This window comes from Vigna unguiculata, chromosome 2 (assembly GCF_004118075.2).
Source record: "Vigna unguiculata cultivar IT97K-499-35 chromosome 2, ASM411807v1, whole genome shotgun sequence".
NCBI classification, from domain to species: Eukaryota; Viridiplantae; Streptophyta; class Magnoliopsida; order Fabales; family Fabaceae; genus Vigna; species Vigna unguiculata.
This window is the reverse complement of record NC_040280.1, coordinates 24491660-24506902: the sequence shown is the minus strand read 5'-3', so window position 1 is coordinate 24506902 and position 15243 is coordinate 24491660. Positions and strand designations below refer to the sequence as shown.

General features: G+C 33.0%; 1 protein-coding gene across 3 annotated transcripts; it reads right to left on the bottom strand.

The window, feature by feature from the left end:
- Positions 1-1680: 1680 nt before the first annotated feature.
- Positions 1681-13489, bottom strand: LOC114173342 (probable sphingolipid transporter spinster homolog 2). 3 transcript variants are annotated; one of them, XM_028057660.1, is made up of 16 exons: positions 13194-13488; positions 12876-13007; positions 12690-12791; positions 11688-11792; positions 11504-11579; positions 11326-11400; positions 9827-9929; positions 9671-9736; positions 8488-8548; positions 7382-7473; positions 7100-7176; positions 5231-5344; positions 4478-4597; positions 3701-3829; positions 2654-2732; positions 1681-2044 (listed from the first exon to the last, which is right to left on the bottom strand). In XM_028057660.1, exons 1-16 carry the CDS (start codon positions 13244-13246, stop codon positions 1923-1925), a joined length of 1506 nt encoding a protein of 501 aa, XP_027913461.1. In that variant the 5' UTR covers positions 13247-13488; the 3' UTR covers positions 1681-1922. The 3 variants fall into 3 exon arrangements, with proteins under 3 accessions (XP_027913461.1, XP_027913462.1, XP_027913463.1); XM_028057661.1 differs by having other exon boundaries at positions 8488-8533; XM_028057662.1 differs by lacking the exons at positions 1681-2044; positions 2654-2732 and adding an exon at positions 2752-3330 and having other exon boundaries at positions 13194-13489.
- Positions 13490-15243: the final 1754 nt, after the last annotated feature.

Here is a 15243-nt window from a genome sequence, read left to right as displayed (position 1 = left end):
ATAAGTAGTTTAATTTAAACCATATATCCTCAATTTAACTCTCTTTCTGGTGGTAATGGGACGATCCTCATAATGGTTCTAGAGGTTGGTAATGGTGGTCGATCTTCTCCTTAAAAAGAAAAAAAAAAAAATCTTTCGTTCATAATTCCATCACCTCTTGGATGTCTTTCTCTTTCCTCTCCATTCCCATCCACCTATAAAAAAAAGAAAACCTCTCCGCACTCTCTTTTGTGTCTCAGCTGCCACATGCTCCCTCCTATCTCCTTCCTTCGCCTCACCTCATCAAACTCCCCTCAAACCTTCTCCCTCATTGCAGATTCACTAAATCGGTTAATACTTTAAAACAAGGACGTAATACAATTTTAATGAATAATTTATGGATGAAAAATATGTTTAACTTTTCTATAAACTTATATTCTTTTATCTATGAGGTGTACATAAAATACTTTCTAAATTATAATTTTTCATGTAGGAAATATGTTGAACCATCATTCCAAATACACAATTTAAAAAAAAAAAAGTGTTATAAAATTTTGATCTCTCAACTTTTTGAAGAAACAAATTCAAGTTCAAAATCTTATGTTTGTTTCTTTGATACAGAAACTATAAATGTGCATATTAAATAAATGAAACTTATTCAACACTTAAACACAAAATTTTCAAAGTCAGGTCATGTCAATGTTTGTTAATATCAAGTTTATAAACTGCATTCACAAACCTTATGCCTCTTCATTCCAATTGTTGGCCAATCTATTTCTCTTTAATAATTCTTCAGGAGCAAATGAAATTCCAAACACTCAGCCAACTTATTCTTACTAGCGTTAAAACTTGAACTCATATTTCAAATGGCAGATATTTTAATTAGGCTTTCAAAGTAGGCGTGGTTTTAAATATCTTACTATTGATTAAATATGTGATAAGTTGAACAATGAAAAAGACATATTTGTTTTATTTATCTTTTGTGTTGTTTGGAGTGAGGGCAGCAAAAAGAATGACGCTCATTTGCTTGTTTTAAGTCACAAGTGTAAAAAAATACATTTAAAAATAAATAAAAAGAAAGACATGAAAATAGCAAAAATCAACAATGTTTATGTTTTGATTATAGTGTAATTATTTCATTAATATTTAACTATTTTCAGGTTATTACATTCAATAATGGTTAGTAACCTGAATTAAGTTGGGTTTCGTAAAAGTCAATAATGGTTCTTTCGGAAAAGGTCAGGACAAAAGAAATTATAAGAAAAATATTTTTTAATTTAATTTGTATGAAGATTTTTGAATGGCAGATCACACCATTTGAGAATGGTCTTTCCACAATTTTCCTGATTTCATCGCTATGATTATCCTTTCTCATTGGAGGATGTGTAACACTAACAATAATAAGCCGATATAAACTTTAATTTAGGAAATTTATAACGAAAGGTAAAAATCTGGCGAACATTCTTTAGAGTTAGGCGGTGGCCATTGTCTGTAACGAAATTTCTCGGTTACAAATTCCATTTTCTGTCAAATTCGTTCCAATCTTTTGCTTTTGTCTCCATTATTGAATTTCATGGATCTTTAAATATCGTCCCTAGGTACCCAAGAAATAGAGAAAAAAAAAAGAAAAAAAAGAAAAGTATATGTCTGTAGAATTTGAAACTGATAACTCACCTTCCTTCAATTTAGAGGAACAGCATAAAAACCACGAAACATAACCTGCTTTAGTAAACACTCCCAGAACAAAATATCCGTTGGTTTATTGAATAATTACAAATTTACAAAAAGCAACAAATTGATCCGTGAAAGAATCAACAGAGTCTTTTCAAACATGAAGTAAGTCCAAAATCCTTTTGTAGTAAAGATGCTACCGAGTTTTACCCTTTTCACAATTGAAGTTAATATACACTTGAAGCACACTATTAGTACCACTGAAAGAGAAATTAGATTTCACTCGATGCATCTCTGCTCCCTTCAATCAATGGTGTCAGTTTCCCTCTTCTAGATGTGGCAGATCGGTCCTCATCATCTTTCTCATATACATCGACACTTTTCATAAAGATTCCTGTAATATTTAATAGGATTGATTAATTTATATAGTTCAGCCATGTGTCTACTTTCAACAGCATAACTTTCCTTTTCTTCAAGCTATTCAAATCAATTTTCCTGATGTTATTGTTAAATAATTGGAGCGTTGGTGGTCAACTAACAATTCTTAGGCATCATCACTCAAACATAAATTTATATATCCACGAAGTGTATCAACCAGAATAATCACTCGCTCAGATAATTTCCATCACCATGAATCTTTACTGCAACATGCTAATTAAAATTAACACTTCAGGTTAATTGCAGCATAAAAAAAACTAAATTTGGCATTTATTTTCATTTATGATTTATAGTTCTCCAAATGCTAAAAGAAAAGGAATGATTAATTCTACTGGTCCTTGAGAATGTAGAGGACTAGAGGTTGTGGTTGAGAATTTTCTGCATCTTCCTACTTGATATTATCATTTTATTTTCAATGAGAAAGACAAACAGACAAATACACATGCACAACATCTACGTGTTCTTCATGTATTCTGAAGAAATTAATCCAAAACTATTCTAACTTAAATGGATACCAGAAAGTATTAAGAATAGCAAATTGCAACCATAGCAGCATGCCATTTACCTATGAACCATATGACAGCCGCAAGAAAGAAAATGGATGTTAAACAAAGTGATGTCTTCCTCCAGTCGTTAATATGATCCTGCCCAGGAAAACCAATTTGCTTAGAGTCAAAACAACGCTTTAAACTAAATTATATGCATGAACAACGCTAAATATGCCAAGAATATAAAGTCAGCATATCCGGACAGTAGAGTAAAACATGAATGTGTTCTCACTACACTTTTGAAAACGACAATGAAGTGGCATACTTGTCTCTAACAGATGAAAACTAGAAGCCCCTTCACATCAACAAGGAGAGGCAAGTTGGGAAAGGGGCAGCTAAAATGAACAAAGGGTAACCCAAATGAAATTCTCATCATGTGAGGACTGGGGAGGGTGTACTCACCACTAAGACAGTTAAAAAAAAGTGTCACATAATAAATAAATCAAGTGAACATACAACATTCTTGTGATTTGATGAGAACTACATACTTGAATGATTATCCCACTAACAAAGAAGGCTAGATGCATTGTAACACAGGAAATAGGATTAAAAACTTTAGCCCATTATTTTTATCTTGTGAATTGTCTTCAGTAATCATTATCTATATAATCAGCTCGTGTATAAATATTATTCTGCAGAGTGCACGTTTCACAGGAGCATTTTCAGCCAGTCTAAAATATTTTCTCCGAGAAGCCTGTACAGGAAATAGGATTAAAAACGTTAGCCCATTATTTTTATCCTGTGAATTGTCTTCAGTAATCATTATCTATATAATTAGCTTTTGTATCAGTATTATTCTGCAGAGCGCTGGTTTCACTGGAGCATTTTCAGCCAGTCAAAAATATTTTCTCCCAGAATCTAAGTTGACTGATAATACAAACTTACTTTTTGTAACAGATCATAGCCAGCTTACTGGGAAAGACCAAAGTGCATAAGATGAACTTAACTAGTACACTACTTTCATGGAGCAAATAATCATATAATAAAATTTATAACAATATCCAGTCATAAGAGTAAACCAAAGCACAGCTATAAAACATCACGAAAATCTTAGGTGGTGTTACCTGCAGGACTCCAACAAGTGGTGAGGAAGGCACATCACCAAAGACATGGATTGAAACTGTAGATATGGCCATAGACAGTGGCCTCAAACTAGGTTTTACACATCGGAGAGAGACATAATTTACAGGAGCCTACAAATATAGTACCATAACCAACCAAATATTAAACCAGTGACGCCAAAAAATTGAGACTATATTAATAAATAAGAATACAATTAAAGAAAACAAATTGAGACTATTTTAAATGATCAGATTTCTCTCCAAAAACATTTTATCAATGAAGGAAATCTGGAAATGTCATATTGAATCAGTTAGAATGTTCAGTTTGAAAATGTTTAGTTCCCATAATTTCAACAGAAAATGGAAACTAAACATTTACAAACCAAACACTATAAATCAGTCCATCCATAACTTATTTAATTTAAAAAACCATCAACCCATTAACTACTTTTCATGAATAGATATCCAATCCATCCATTTAAAGTGTGTTATATTTTTTTAAAAGAAAAATATTTCTATAAAAGAAAGTTCTTTATTTAAACATTCTAACACCCAAATACTATTTAAGTCCAAAACTCGTCCCTTAAATTCTTCAAACCACTGATTTTGGACTCTTGACCTAATAGATTGCCAAAATATGTTGGGTGGTTCAAAAGATATCAATTAACAAATGGTGATTCAAGCCATTAAATTTGGATGGTTAGTGGATAAATAGATCCAATTGCCATTCCTACTTTTAAGAGAGGAGAATTTAATCTTCTGAGTGATTCACAAAATTACCTGAGTGACAAAAATCAATAGTTCACCCATAGAGAAGAAGACAATGAAACCAGACAAGCTCTTGAAAAGGAAAGCAATGAAACAGAAGATTGCACCGAGAAATGTTGCTCCAGAAAGAAGCTGCAATGGCAACCCAGGGAACACATAAGAAATGAAATAACACATCAAAAAAATTTCATAAAGTGTAGACACACCCTTACAAAGACAGAACAGAGTCAAATTCAAGACAAAGGAAAAGACCAGAACATGCAACTGTTAAATTCTTAACCACTTCTATATAAAATAGAATTGAACCATTATAGATTTGAGAATAGATCAATAATAAAATAAAATTTCTCATGAAAGATATATAAATCTTGAACCTGTCCATACAGAAAACAGGAATACAAACTTGTTATGATCTCTGATCCAATTTTAATATTCATATCTGTACAAAATGGGTGCCAAAGACTCATGCATACCGTAAAAGAACATACTAAAACAGTTATATGAAATTCGGGCAATCATGTATTCTGTTTTCCATACATACATGTAGTCAGTGGCTGAGTAACAAATAACCTTCAAATTCTAGACTATTTATGCTGTTATTACTAATGAAACTGAATCTCTAGCACCTAGGTCAAGCTTTCATCCAAATCCAAGAAATCCAACACCTTAAAGATACGTTTTCCAGTCAAAAGTGTACAACAAATGGAATTATGAATCATTTGACTCATTTCACACTATAAATAAATGTAAATCAACTGAGTATACCTTGAAAGAATTAGAGATGGTTGAAGATATCCTGTCAAGAAACAAGCCTCCAGCTAATGTCCCGAAAATTCCACAAACAATTGTCATGCCTCCAAACAACAAGTCAGCATTACTCTATAAAGAAAAAGCAGGTCAAAGAAGCACATTTCCACAAAGGACACAAGTGCAATATGTAACACAAATAATGTTTATATTATAAGTGTTGAAAATTCCACATCGATTAGAGATAAAGCAATTTCATAGTATATAAGTAGGTGCCAACCTCATCTTACAAATCCATTTTGTGGGGTTGAGTTAGGCTTAAAATTCATTTCTTAACATGGTATTAGAGTCATAGTTTAAAGCCTGTCTTAGCGAGATTTGTGTTTATTGGGCATATAGTTTTACCCGCTATTGGGCTGTTATCGGACCACCTATTAATGTCTAGTCCCACGCATAAGATGTATATTCCTTGGCACAAGGGGGTGTGTTGGAAGTCTTACATCAACTAGGGATAAGGCAATTTCATAGTATATAAGTGGGTGCAAACCTCACCTTACAAACCGGTTTTGTGAAGTTGAGTTAGGCTTAAAGTCCAGTTCTTAACAATAAGTCTTAGAATTTAGATTTAGGACCTAACTCACAAAAAACCAGGTTGTAAGGTGAGGGTTGTCCAAACTTTACAATTTCTCTTTGTCATATCTCTAGTCAACGAGAGACTAAACCACAACCCTAGAAGCAATTTTCCAATACTCTCCCTCGCACCCTAGGCTTTTGGCATGGAATATGATGTGACAAATGCAAATGATCCAACAATGCATGTAGGATAGACTCTTGCGGCATCTTAGAGATTGAGTTTAGGGTCTAACTCAATCCCACAGAATCTGATTATAAGATGAGAATTAACCAAGCTTTATTATAAGCTCTCTTAAACCATATCTCTAGTCAATGTGAACCACCATCCTTGCGGTTGAAATTAAGGTAATTTCGAAAGAGGCTGCAATTAAGAAGAGCTAAAAGTGACGACACTTAAGGTTGCTTTCCAACAATAAGCAATGGAGATCCTAAATCAACTAGGGACTACTCACTATCGAATCCTTATTGGACCACCTCAATGAAAGGGTTTAGGGATCCCACATTGACAAGTGTAGTGATATAACAAAACTAAAAAGGTATCATAGACATGGTTGTTAGGTTTCATAGGTCACCCACTATCAATTCATTATCGAACCACACACAAATGTCCAACCTTGCAAACTTTACACGGTAGATTTTCAACATGATGGAATATTGAAGATCCTACATTGCTAATTTTACGACTAAAATATTGTATGTAAGTGACCTACAAGTTATTTTTGTAGGGTGGAGTTAAAACCAATCCCAAATAATAAGTATAGTGATAGAATACAACCTCCTATTACAAAGCTCTATGGGAGAAGAAATACGGAAAATGGGAATAGAGCTATTTGATGTAATTACAAGTAATTGGGAGTCAGTTACCATGACAATAGAGCTAGTTAATGAATAAGAGAAGTTTGTATAAATACTTTTGGGGTCTAGAGAATAAGGGGGGAAAAAGAAAATATATGTGGGAGGACACTGGACCCTTGAAGAGCCAGAGTTATTGTTTTCTGTAAGACTTTCCTTTGAAAGAAATATACGGTGTTGTCTCTTTTATCTTTGTAAACTTCCTCTTCTTTCACTCTTTGATCCAGTTTCTATAATATAGCAACAGCAACAACAACAACCAAGTTTGTCCCAATAGGTGAGGTTCATCAATCAACAGCACAAGGCTGTTTTAAAAACCAACTTTTCAATAAAATCTTCAAATAATGCCTTTGGATTTAGTATGAAGAAGTCATAAATTTATTGGGTAATATATGAGAATACCATATGATAAATGTTGTATCCTGCCTTTGGTCCCCAATATGAATAAGCTCCAATAACAAAATTGTATGATATGTACCCTGGCAATATTTAAATTCTCAAGTAAAAAAACAAATACCATAGTTCGGAATTGAAAATACAAATATCAAATTCTCAAAACAGAAATTCATTATATTTATTGTGCATTACATTGAACAATTATAAAAATGTTCCAATTTTCTTAAACAGCCACAGTCAGGAAACAATGAAAGAAAAGTATTTGTCTGCAGGAGGGAAAAGAAGTACCTAGAACATTTACAACATACACTTGGTCATGCAAGAGCTCCTGTATATCTTTTAAAAAGATGGTGAATTGATCCCACAATTTGGATGTTGACCTGATAATCATAAGAAATAAAAGTAATGTTTTATTCAAATATCAGATATCAGGTGAAGCAACAACTTTAGCAATCTATTATGAGCATAATCATAAGGGAATCTCAAATGTAGAAGAACCTTAGTTGGGTAACTGTAATATCTATTATGTGAGTGGAAAATTACCTTTTCACCATAATATATGTATGCGTGTATAAAGTTTAAAAGAAAGCTTCCTTCAAAGTAGGAGCAGGAGTGTAATAATATTTAATGATGATTTTCTTCTCTCTTCTTTAGTTATATTATGAACAAAGTATTGTGACTTTAGAAAAAGGAAACAAGACACCAAGTACAGGAATGGCATTTCTCGTATTCCATTATGTATAGTCCACGGGCTAGTATGTTTTTGTCTCTGCTTTTCTATCTGTTTGCATTCTATCTTTGTCATTCTACCACCCTGATTCTTGGCAAGACTGTCCATCTGTAATAGTACCAAAACTGCTTTGCATGAACTGAAAGGATTACCATTTAGAGTATTGACCATTGACAGCAGATTAAATAGAACAAGAAGTTTGATGATTGCTTCAAGTGACACTGTCTGCTCTTCCAACTGCTCAGACAATCTATCGTAAATGGTAGTTGAATTTTGTCTCCAACTTCATTTTTCTTGCTCTCTTTAATGTACATAAGGCAAATTTAATGCTTAGACTTTGGATTTTTGTTGGAAAATTGCCTTAATTCGAGTCACCCCTAGTTCACCAAAGTTAACCTCAAGTGCAACCTTAAGTTGCCTTAAGTGCAACCTCAAGGATGGCGATTTGGTCTCACGTTGGCATGTATGTTTCAAATGGAGCTTATAAAGTTTGGAGACTCTTAACCTTACAAAATGATTTAGTGGAGTTGAGAGTTGAGTTCTAAGACTAACTTCTAAATTTTCTTCAGCTTGGCATTAGAAATAGGAAAACAAAGAAAAACTAAACAACAAATACCAAAGAGAGAAGGGATTCAAAATTCAGAAAATCAAAAGCAATACTTACTTGGATCCTCTTAGCAAGGCTTGATCTTCAGCAAGCATGTCATCACCTATAACAGAAACCTCTAACAATGACCACAGAAATTATTTACGACACCAAAAATGCAAATATCCTATATAAATGGAACGCAGATATGAAGGGAACTGCAAAGTCAGACAAAGTTCTAAATACTACAAATATGACTAACACTTGTCATAATATGAATGATACACATGGCTTCTTCCTTGAAATGACAAATTGAATTGAAAATGGATAATAAAGTTAAAAATTTCAAAAGATGATTCCTAATAAAGAATGAAGAACATAAGATATATAAGCCCAGAAAAATGGAGAAAGGAAAAGATTAGATTTGAATCATGTATCAAGGTTGAAGAAGAAAAAGTTTATATTACAGATCATGATATCAAAGTGATTTGAAGAATTATTGTATCAAGTTTTTCAGTAATGGATAAAGATCAAGGTGTAGCATGGAAGAGCTAGAAATCCCAGAGGAAGGAACAAATTTGGCTTATTACAGTAGAACACATGTTGAAGAGGTAGAGGAAAACCTTAAAAAAATAGATAATGGTAATCCTGTTGAAGTTTGGAAGTGTGTAAGTGAACAAGATATTGCTTGGCTCACTAAGCTATTTAACAGAATTTTGATATCTCCGAAAATGTCAAGTGTATGGAGGAGCATTTTGGTCCCAATATTTAAGAATAATATGAAATTATGAGAAAAGGTGATTAAACATAGAATATCTGAGCTATACATTCCAAGTACTCAACCTACATTGGTGTAATAAGGTTTTGTTGTTGTACTACTGCAATTCTCCCTTCTCTAAAATAAATAATTCATCACAGCACAGCTTTTAACTGAACTGGACATATTGCAAAATAGTGACTTAAAGTGTGTTCAATTTTGTTACAACCACATAGCTTAGAGACATACCAGAAAAAAAAAAAACATAAGATGCTTATTCACTTAATATGAAGTAAAGACATCCCATTCTATAATATTCATTAGCATTGATGTTTTTCCAAAAATTTTTTCTCATTATGAAATTTGTCCAGTCTTCTAATTCTCTCCATACCTGCTAATATGAAAACAATATTGGAAGATAATATTTTCCCATAAATTTCAAAAAGATTATAAGGAAATATAGATAATAAATTACAAAGTAATAGCTAAAAGAATCAGGAATACCTCCAGTTTCAGAATCATTTGTTTCAATAGACTTTGGTGTGTGTTTGGGTTCCAAGGGTGCAAAACCTACATTGAAAGTTAAATACTATATTAATGTGACAGGGATTAAAAAATTAAGGATATTCTTAAACACATCAAAGAGAAGAAAATGGCGACCTTCCAATTGCAAAGGCTTCGTTAGAAAACCCAAAATGGGAAAAGGAAGCATCAAAATTGCCTCAACCCAGAATGCTACACGCCAGTTAAATTGGCTTCCGACCTACACGTTATTTGAAAACTTGAAGCTGATTGATTTTAAAATTATCATTGAACAAAGACAATTAAATAATAAATATGAAAGCTGAGCACAAGTTTTAAGCTTGCAAGTACCCCAGATAAAGGTATAACAAGACAAAAAATGTTTTTCCAGAAAATATGGCTATTTAGTTTGAGAATATGGCTAATATACATTATTAGTTCCCCAGAAGAAGTCCATCAAATATACTCAATCCTTCACATTCAACTATCGTTTGCGAGGATCAAACTATCTTTCTCCCTTGTGTTGAAAAGAATGCAACTAACGATACCATTTTGTTTTCAGAAAAGAATGAAGAAGCTTTCTGAATCCTTTCATTTTCAATCTTTTTGAAATTTCTTCAAGGTTTGATTGATGACAATCAGTAGTTTGGCTGGTGTTAATGTAGACTATAAAAGTAATTCCACCTTAGTATCACTAGCAGATTGCCAGACCTTGAAGCGGCCTCTTAATATTTGGGTGTTTAGTCAGCAGGTAATCCACCCAATATGAAGAAAATCTATAAGAACCCTGAGATCTGAAAAGGTGCTTACTTTTCTCCAGGTATGGATTATTCCCATTCAAGTCTATCAATGCAGGATTCCTCTGTACTACCTATTTTTGTTTTGCAGGCCAGGTCAAAAGTTTTTTCTGGGGTTAGGTACCGCCGATATGAAACATGACAACTTGGTGAACTTGTGGATATGTAGTCATCCTAAGAAAGAAGGCAGCTCGGTTCTTAGCAAGTTGATTTCAAAGAACGTTGCCTTGGAAAGGAAACAGAATGCAGTTTCCTTGAGAATCTTGTTCCCTTTCACAATAAGTTGTGCATTGTTTAGTGTGACTAAAATTAGAACTGTGGGATGCTAACGTGGCAATGTGCTATTTATACCGTTCTTTGGTACATGTGATTGGAACACAATTCTTTTATCTTAAAGAAGAGTTCAATGAGTGAACAGCTTCTTTGAGATAGAATTAGGTGTTTGGCTTCTAGTTGACAAAGCTCATGGTCTTTTGGGAGGGGCTTCCCTTGAGGATATGTTTAGTTAGAAGGCAGGGTAACTTGGCTTCATTAATTCTTTTTATCTCTTTTGTTGAATTTTCTTCTATGACGAAATCTCTTATCCTCTGATCTCACAGTAATGTTCTTATTTAGATCTCACAGTAATGTTCTTATTTAATGTGTTCCTCTTTTATCTCCCTATACATATATAAATAAATAAAAGCCAAACTCAACCTAAACAAATAAAAATTCCAACAATTATTAGTCCTATTAAAATATATAGCAGTCCAAGAAAATGACACAACACAATTAACATGAACAATCAAAAAGCCACAAGTTATCTTAAGACAGCTAGACAATGGAAGTATGTAGTCTTACAAATCCACCATAAACATAGCCCAGAGCAGTCCCAGCTGGTATGCACATATAAAACGTAGCAAGCCATGCTGTTTTCTGTCATCAATAAAAACACTTAATCAGCAACACTGTATTCATGAAGGAAAAGTTTCAACTAATTATGAAGGAACTGAAGTGGAAATAAAGAAATAGGTCAAACCTGTGCAGCAGGGGCATGATCATCTATGAATGGTGCTGCAAGACTTATGAAGGAAGCCTCACCTACCCCAACTAGCCTGCAAAAAAACTGCTGTGAGTCTCAAATCAAAACATGACATGAGAAATTGGTGAATTATCAAGGCTCAAGGCTTTATAATGTTGAAAGCACCGAAACATTCCCTTACATTCGGCATATTGCAATAGACCAAAAATCAAACGAACAACCACATCCAGCTATCGCAAATGTCCAAACAGACAATCCAACACCAATAAGCCGAAATGGATTGTGACTGCAAACATGAAAATGCATTAATCATCACGCAACGAAAGGGGAAACATGGAGATTGCAAATATTTAATCCTACTTTGAGCTACCTAAGCCTTTTTGAAGAACATGATTCAAATTATCAGTTTCCCATTTTTTATGCATTTTTAATATAACTTCTTAACAATGTAAACATGCTGAAATCTGGCATCATTTAGTTCCACTTTAATTTATAGATTTCAACAGTGACGAATCTTGGACCTCAATTGATAGGTGGGTAAGATAAGGATTATACCTGACTTATATATTATAATCTGACCTTACTCATAATAGTCCCTAAGAACTTGACTATGATAGGCACTGAATGGTTTTGATACTATCTTATAATTTGGCTTAATTCCTAACCGAAGTGGGATCTCCAACAAGATTACCAAAATGGTGTTAATTTGCTTATAATAAATAGAAATGACCATAGAACTCTCCTGCATTTGTGTTTTGCATCAACCAAACTGGAAGTGAGAAGTGAAATTTCTATTGCCCTGTACATTTCTAGGAGGATTTGAACCATTTAGTTGACAAGACAGGCTTGTGTTCAGTCATGTACTTCAAAAGAGCAAGAAAGGAGAAGACAAGCTACACAAGTGTAGATAAGCAGCAAGAGGTCTGTGAATAGAGTCACAAAAACAACCCCAAGATGATGAGAAGGATATTCTGATATTTTATTTTTGCTGTTGAATTTATAAGCTAGCCCTCAGCTCATGCTAATAAGAATGCAATAACTACAACTATTACTACTACATCCACACCATATAAAGTTACAACAACTAATCATTGTGACGTGATGAGCTTGATGTCATAGTTAATCCATAAGCATAAATAACATGAGAAGCAGGCAAAAGCTCATGCAACAAGAAGAAATTTACCTTTTGGCCAGAGAAGCAAATATTGGAGAAGCAATTAGAAGCCCCACCATAAATGCAGATGACAGAATACCATCTTGAAAATTGTTCAAGTTAAAATCCCCCCTGAAATGTGGAACATCGTGCTACAATAAGACGACAACAACAACAATCAGTAGTAAAATAGAGTTTAGCAGAAACAGAGCTTACTGAATTCCACTGCCACCTGTACAAATACCGGACTCAGTACACGTTGCAAGACTTCCATTTACACCGTTACTGGCAATAGCTCCTCGGTCCACATAGTTTAGCATGTTAATGATACAAAATATCATGAGAAGCCTGCAATCATGTATTAATTAATTAACTTTTTACCTAATTAATTAGCCTCTTGTAGTTCATTAACACACCAAGCACAAAACACTTTTGAATTGCAAAATATCAATCAGTGAATCATGTATTGTTCCGAATTTCGAGTTGCAAAATAAAAACAACGAAAACCAAAATAGAAACAATGAGAAGAAGGACCTTTTAGGCGAAAACCAAGAAGGATTAGGACTTTGACCCGATTCCGATGCCATTTTTGCTTCGCTCTGCTCGCACCCTCTTCTCCTTCTCTTTGATTATAGATTTTTGCAATTGAGAAATGAAATAAAATAAACGTAGTTAGTTAGTCTACAATAATAGTTGAAGTAAGTCTACACTCGAGTTTCCTTTCATTTCATTTGCGTAATCGTTCCTCCAAACTCAACCGCCCTATGATCCTTCTATTCCCTTATAAATAATACATAACGTTTCATTCACGTTCTGACAAAAATATAAAATACAGGATCCAATAAAATTATAATATTTGTTTAACATCCACATGATTTTTATTAGAATTTATTACATTTTTATTTATAACGACTATCATCAATGTTTATCATCTAATACATAGTAATCCACTATATATTTATATAAGTCTTCAATGTTTATTTTTTGGATCTTGATTTTCAGGAAAGTCGTCGTGATTTTCGCATATAACAAACAACTCACTGAAATATCGTGGGTATTTTGAATACAAAAAAAAATATATAATAAAAATCTTAGTTTAGTATTACAAGGGAAGGGAAGGTCCTTTTACTTCTCAATCAATCGCATCTAAAATTTGTTTTCTAATATTATATTAGTCTAATTTACATAAATTATTGGGTTATATAATAAATTTTAGTGAAAAAACTTATTTCTACGCATGGAGTTGTATTAAAAGTTTAACTTGTATCAATTATGCCTAACAAGTTATATTAATTCAGAATTTCGTGACATTTTACTTATATAAGTAAAAGTTTACTTTTTTTCTTCAAAACTTTATATATATATATATATATATATATATATATATATATATATATATATATATATATATATATATATATATATATATATGTACGCCCTGGCGACCAGTCTCCGCCTGACTTAGTTAATGTCATTCATTGTGTCGAGCCGAGCCAGGTTGGTCACATGGTCATCCTGTTTCGGACCGATTTGAGGCCGACCATGATGTTGGACCAGCAGACGACCAATCTATGGGCTGGGTTAATACACGATTTGGATCATTACATGAGCAAGCTATCTATGGGCCAATCTTGAACCGATCCACATACTAGCACGACCTCAAGTGGACTTGAGTACTAGGCCGATCTACGACCGTCTTATAAGGGATATTTCCAAAACCGCTCCACTTTCCCTCTTGATAGGGGGCATGACCATGTTCCCCTATGTTTCGGCAGTCCCAACAACATGCCACCACCACACTAACCAAACAGAGGATGAGGAAGGATCGATATAAAGCAGGCACCATACCCCAAGGAGAGACAGAGGTTTTTTGAAAGAAAAAAGAGAGATATTATCGAGTTTCTGACAAAGAGGCCGAGTGGCGACCAGTATGCACCTCGGACTCCCTTTTTTACCAAAACAATATATATCGCACATTTTATATTTTAATAGTTAAATTAATTAAAATTATATAACTTTTTAATCTTCTAAATGAAAAGTATTGAAATTGATAACCTTGTGTAATCTTCTTGCATATTAAATTTATTTTTTTCGTTAACGTGTACTTGAAGCTTTTGGCAACTCGAATATTCGAAAAAATAGGCATCGGTGTTTGTTTGAATTTCTTTTAAATAATATCTTTTATTACAAAAACTCTTAAATATATATTTTGAAGTTAGACAATAAAACAAAAGACCGTTTGATAATTTTATATATGGCCGTAATTAAAAATAAAAATAAAAAAAGGTTAACCATAAATTAAAAGCTTCAAAAATGAAAATTAAATAATAAAAAATTTATTTATAATATAAAATTTTTTATTTAACTATAAAATTAACTCACTTTAATAATGTCATTTTAGTATCCATCAACTTAATTACCATTTAGCATTTATGCAAAAACCTAACTTCTAAGTTTTAGAGAAGTCGTTTTTCTCAACCACACAAGATTCATTGACTTCTATTTTAACACAGATAAAAGTATCATATCAGAATAATTATTGAGACTTTTCAGGAATAACAAGAAAACAAATACAAGAACACAA

Excerpts from the sequence above, each read along its gene's own strand:
- LOC114173342 (XM_028057660.1), bottom strand. The coding sequence starts at position 13,246 with ATGGCATCGGAATCGGGTCAAAGTCCTAATCCTTCTTGGTTTTCGCCT. Across the intron at positions 13,008-13,193 it reads TCTTGGTTTTCGCCTAAAAG|GCTTCTCATGATATTTTGTA; the intron begins GTCCTTCTTCTC and ends ACATGATTGCAG. Across the intron at positions 9,930-11,325 it reads GCTATGTTTATGGTGGATTT|GTCGGAAGCCAATTTAACTG; the intron begins GTAAGACTACAT and ends AATAACGTGTAG.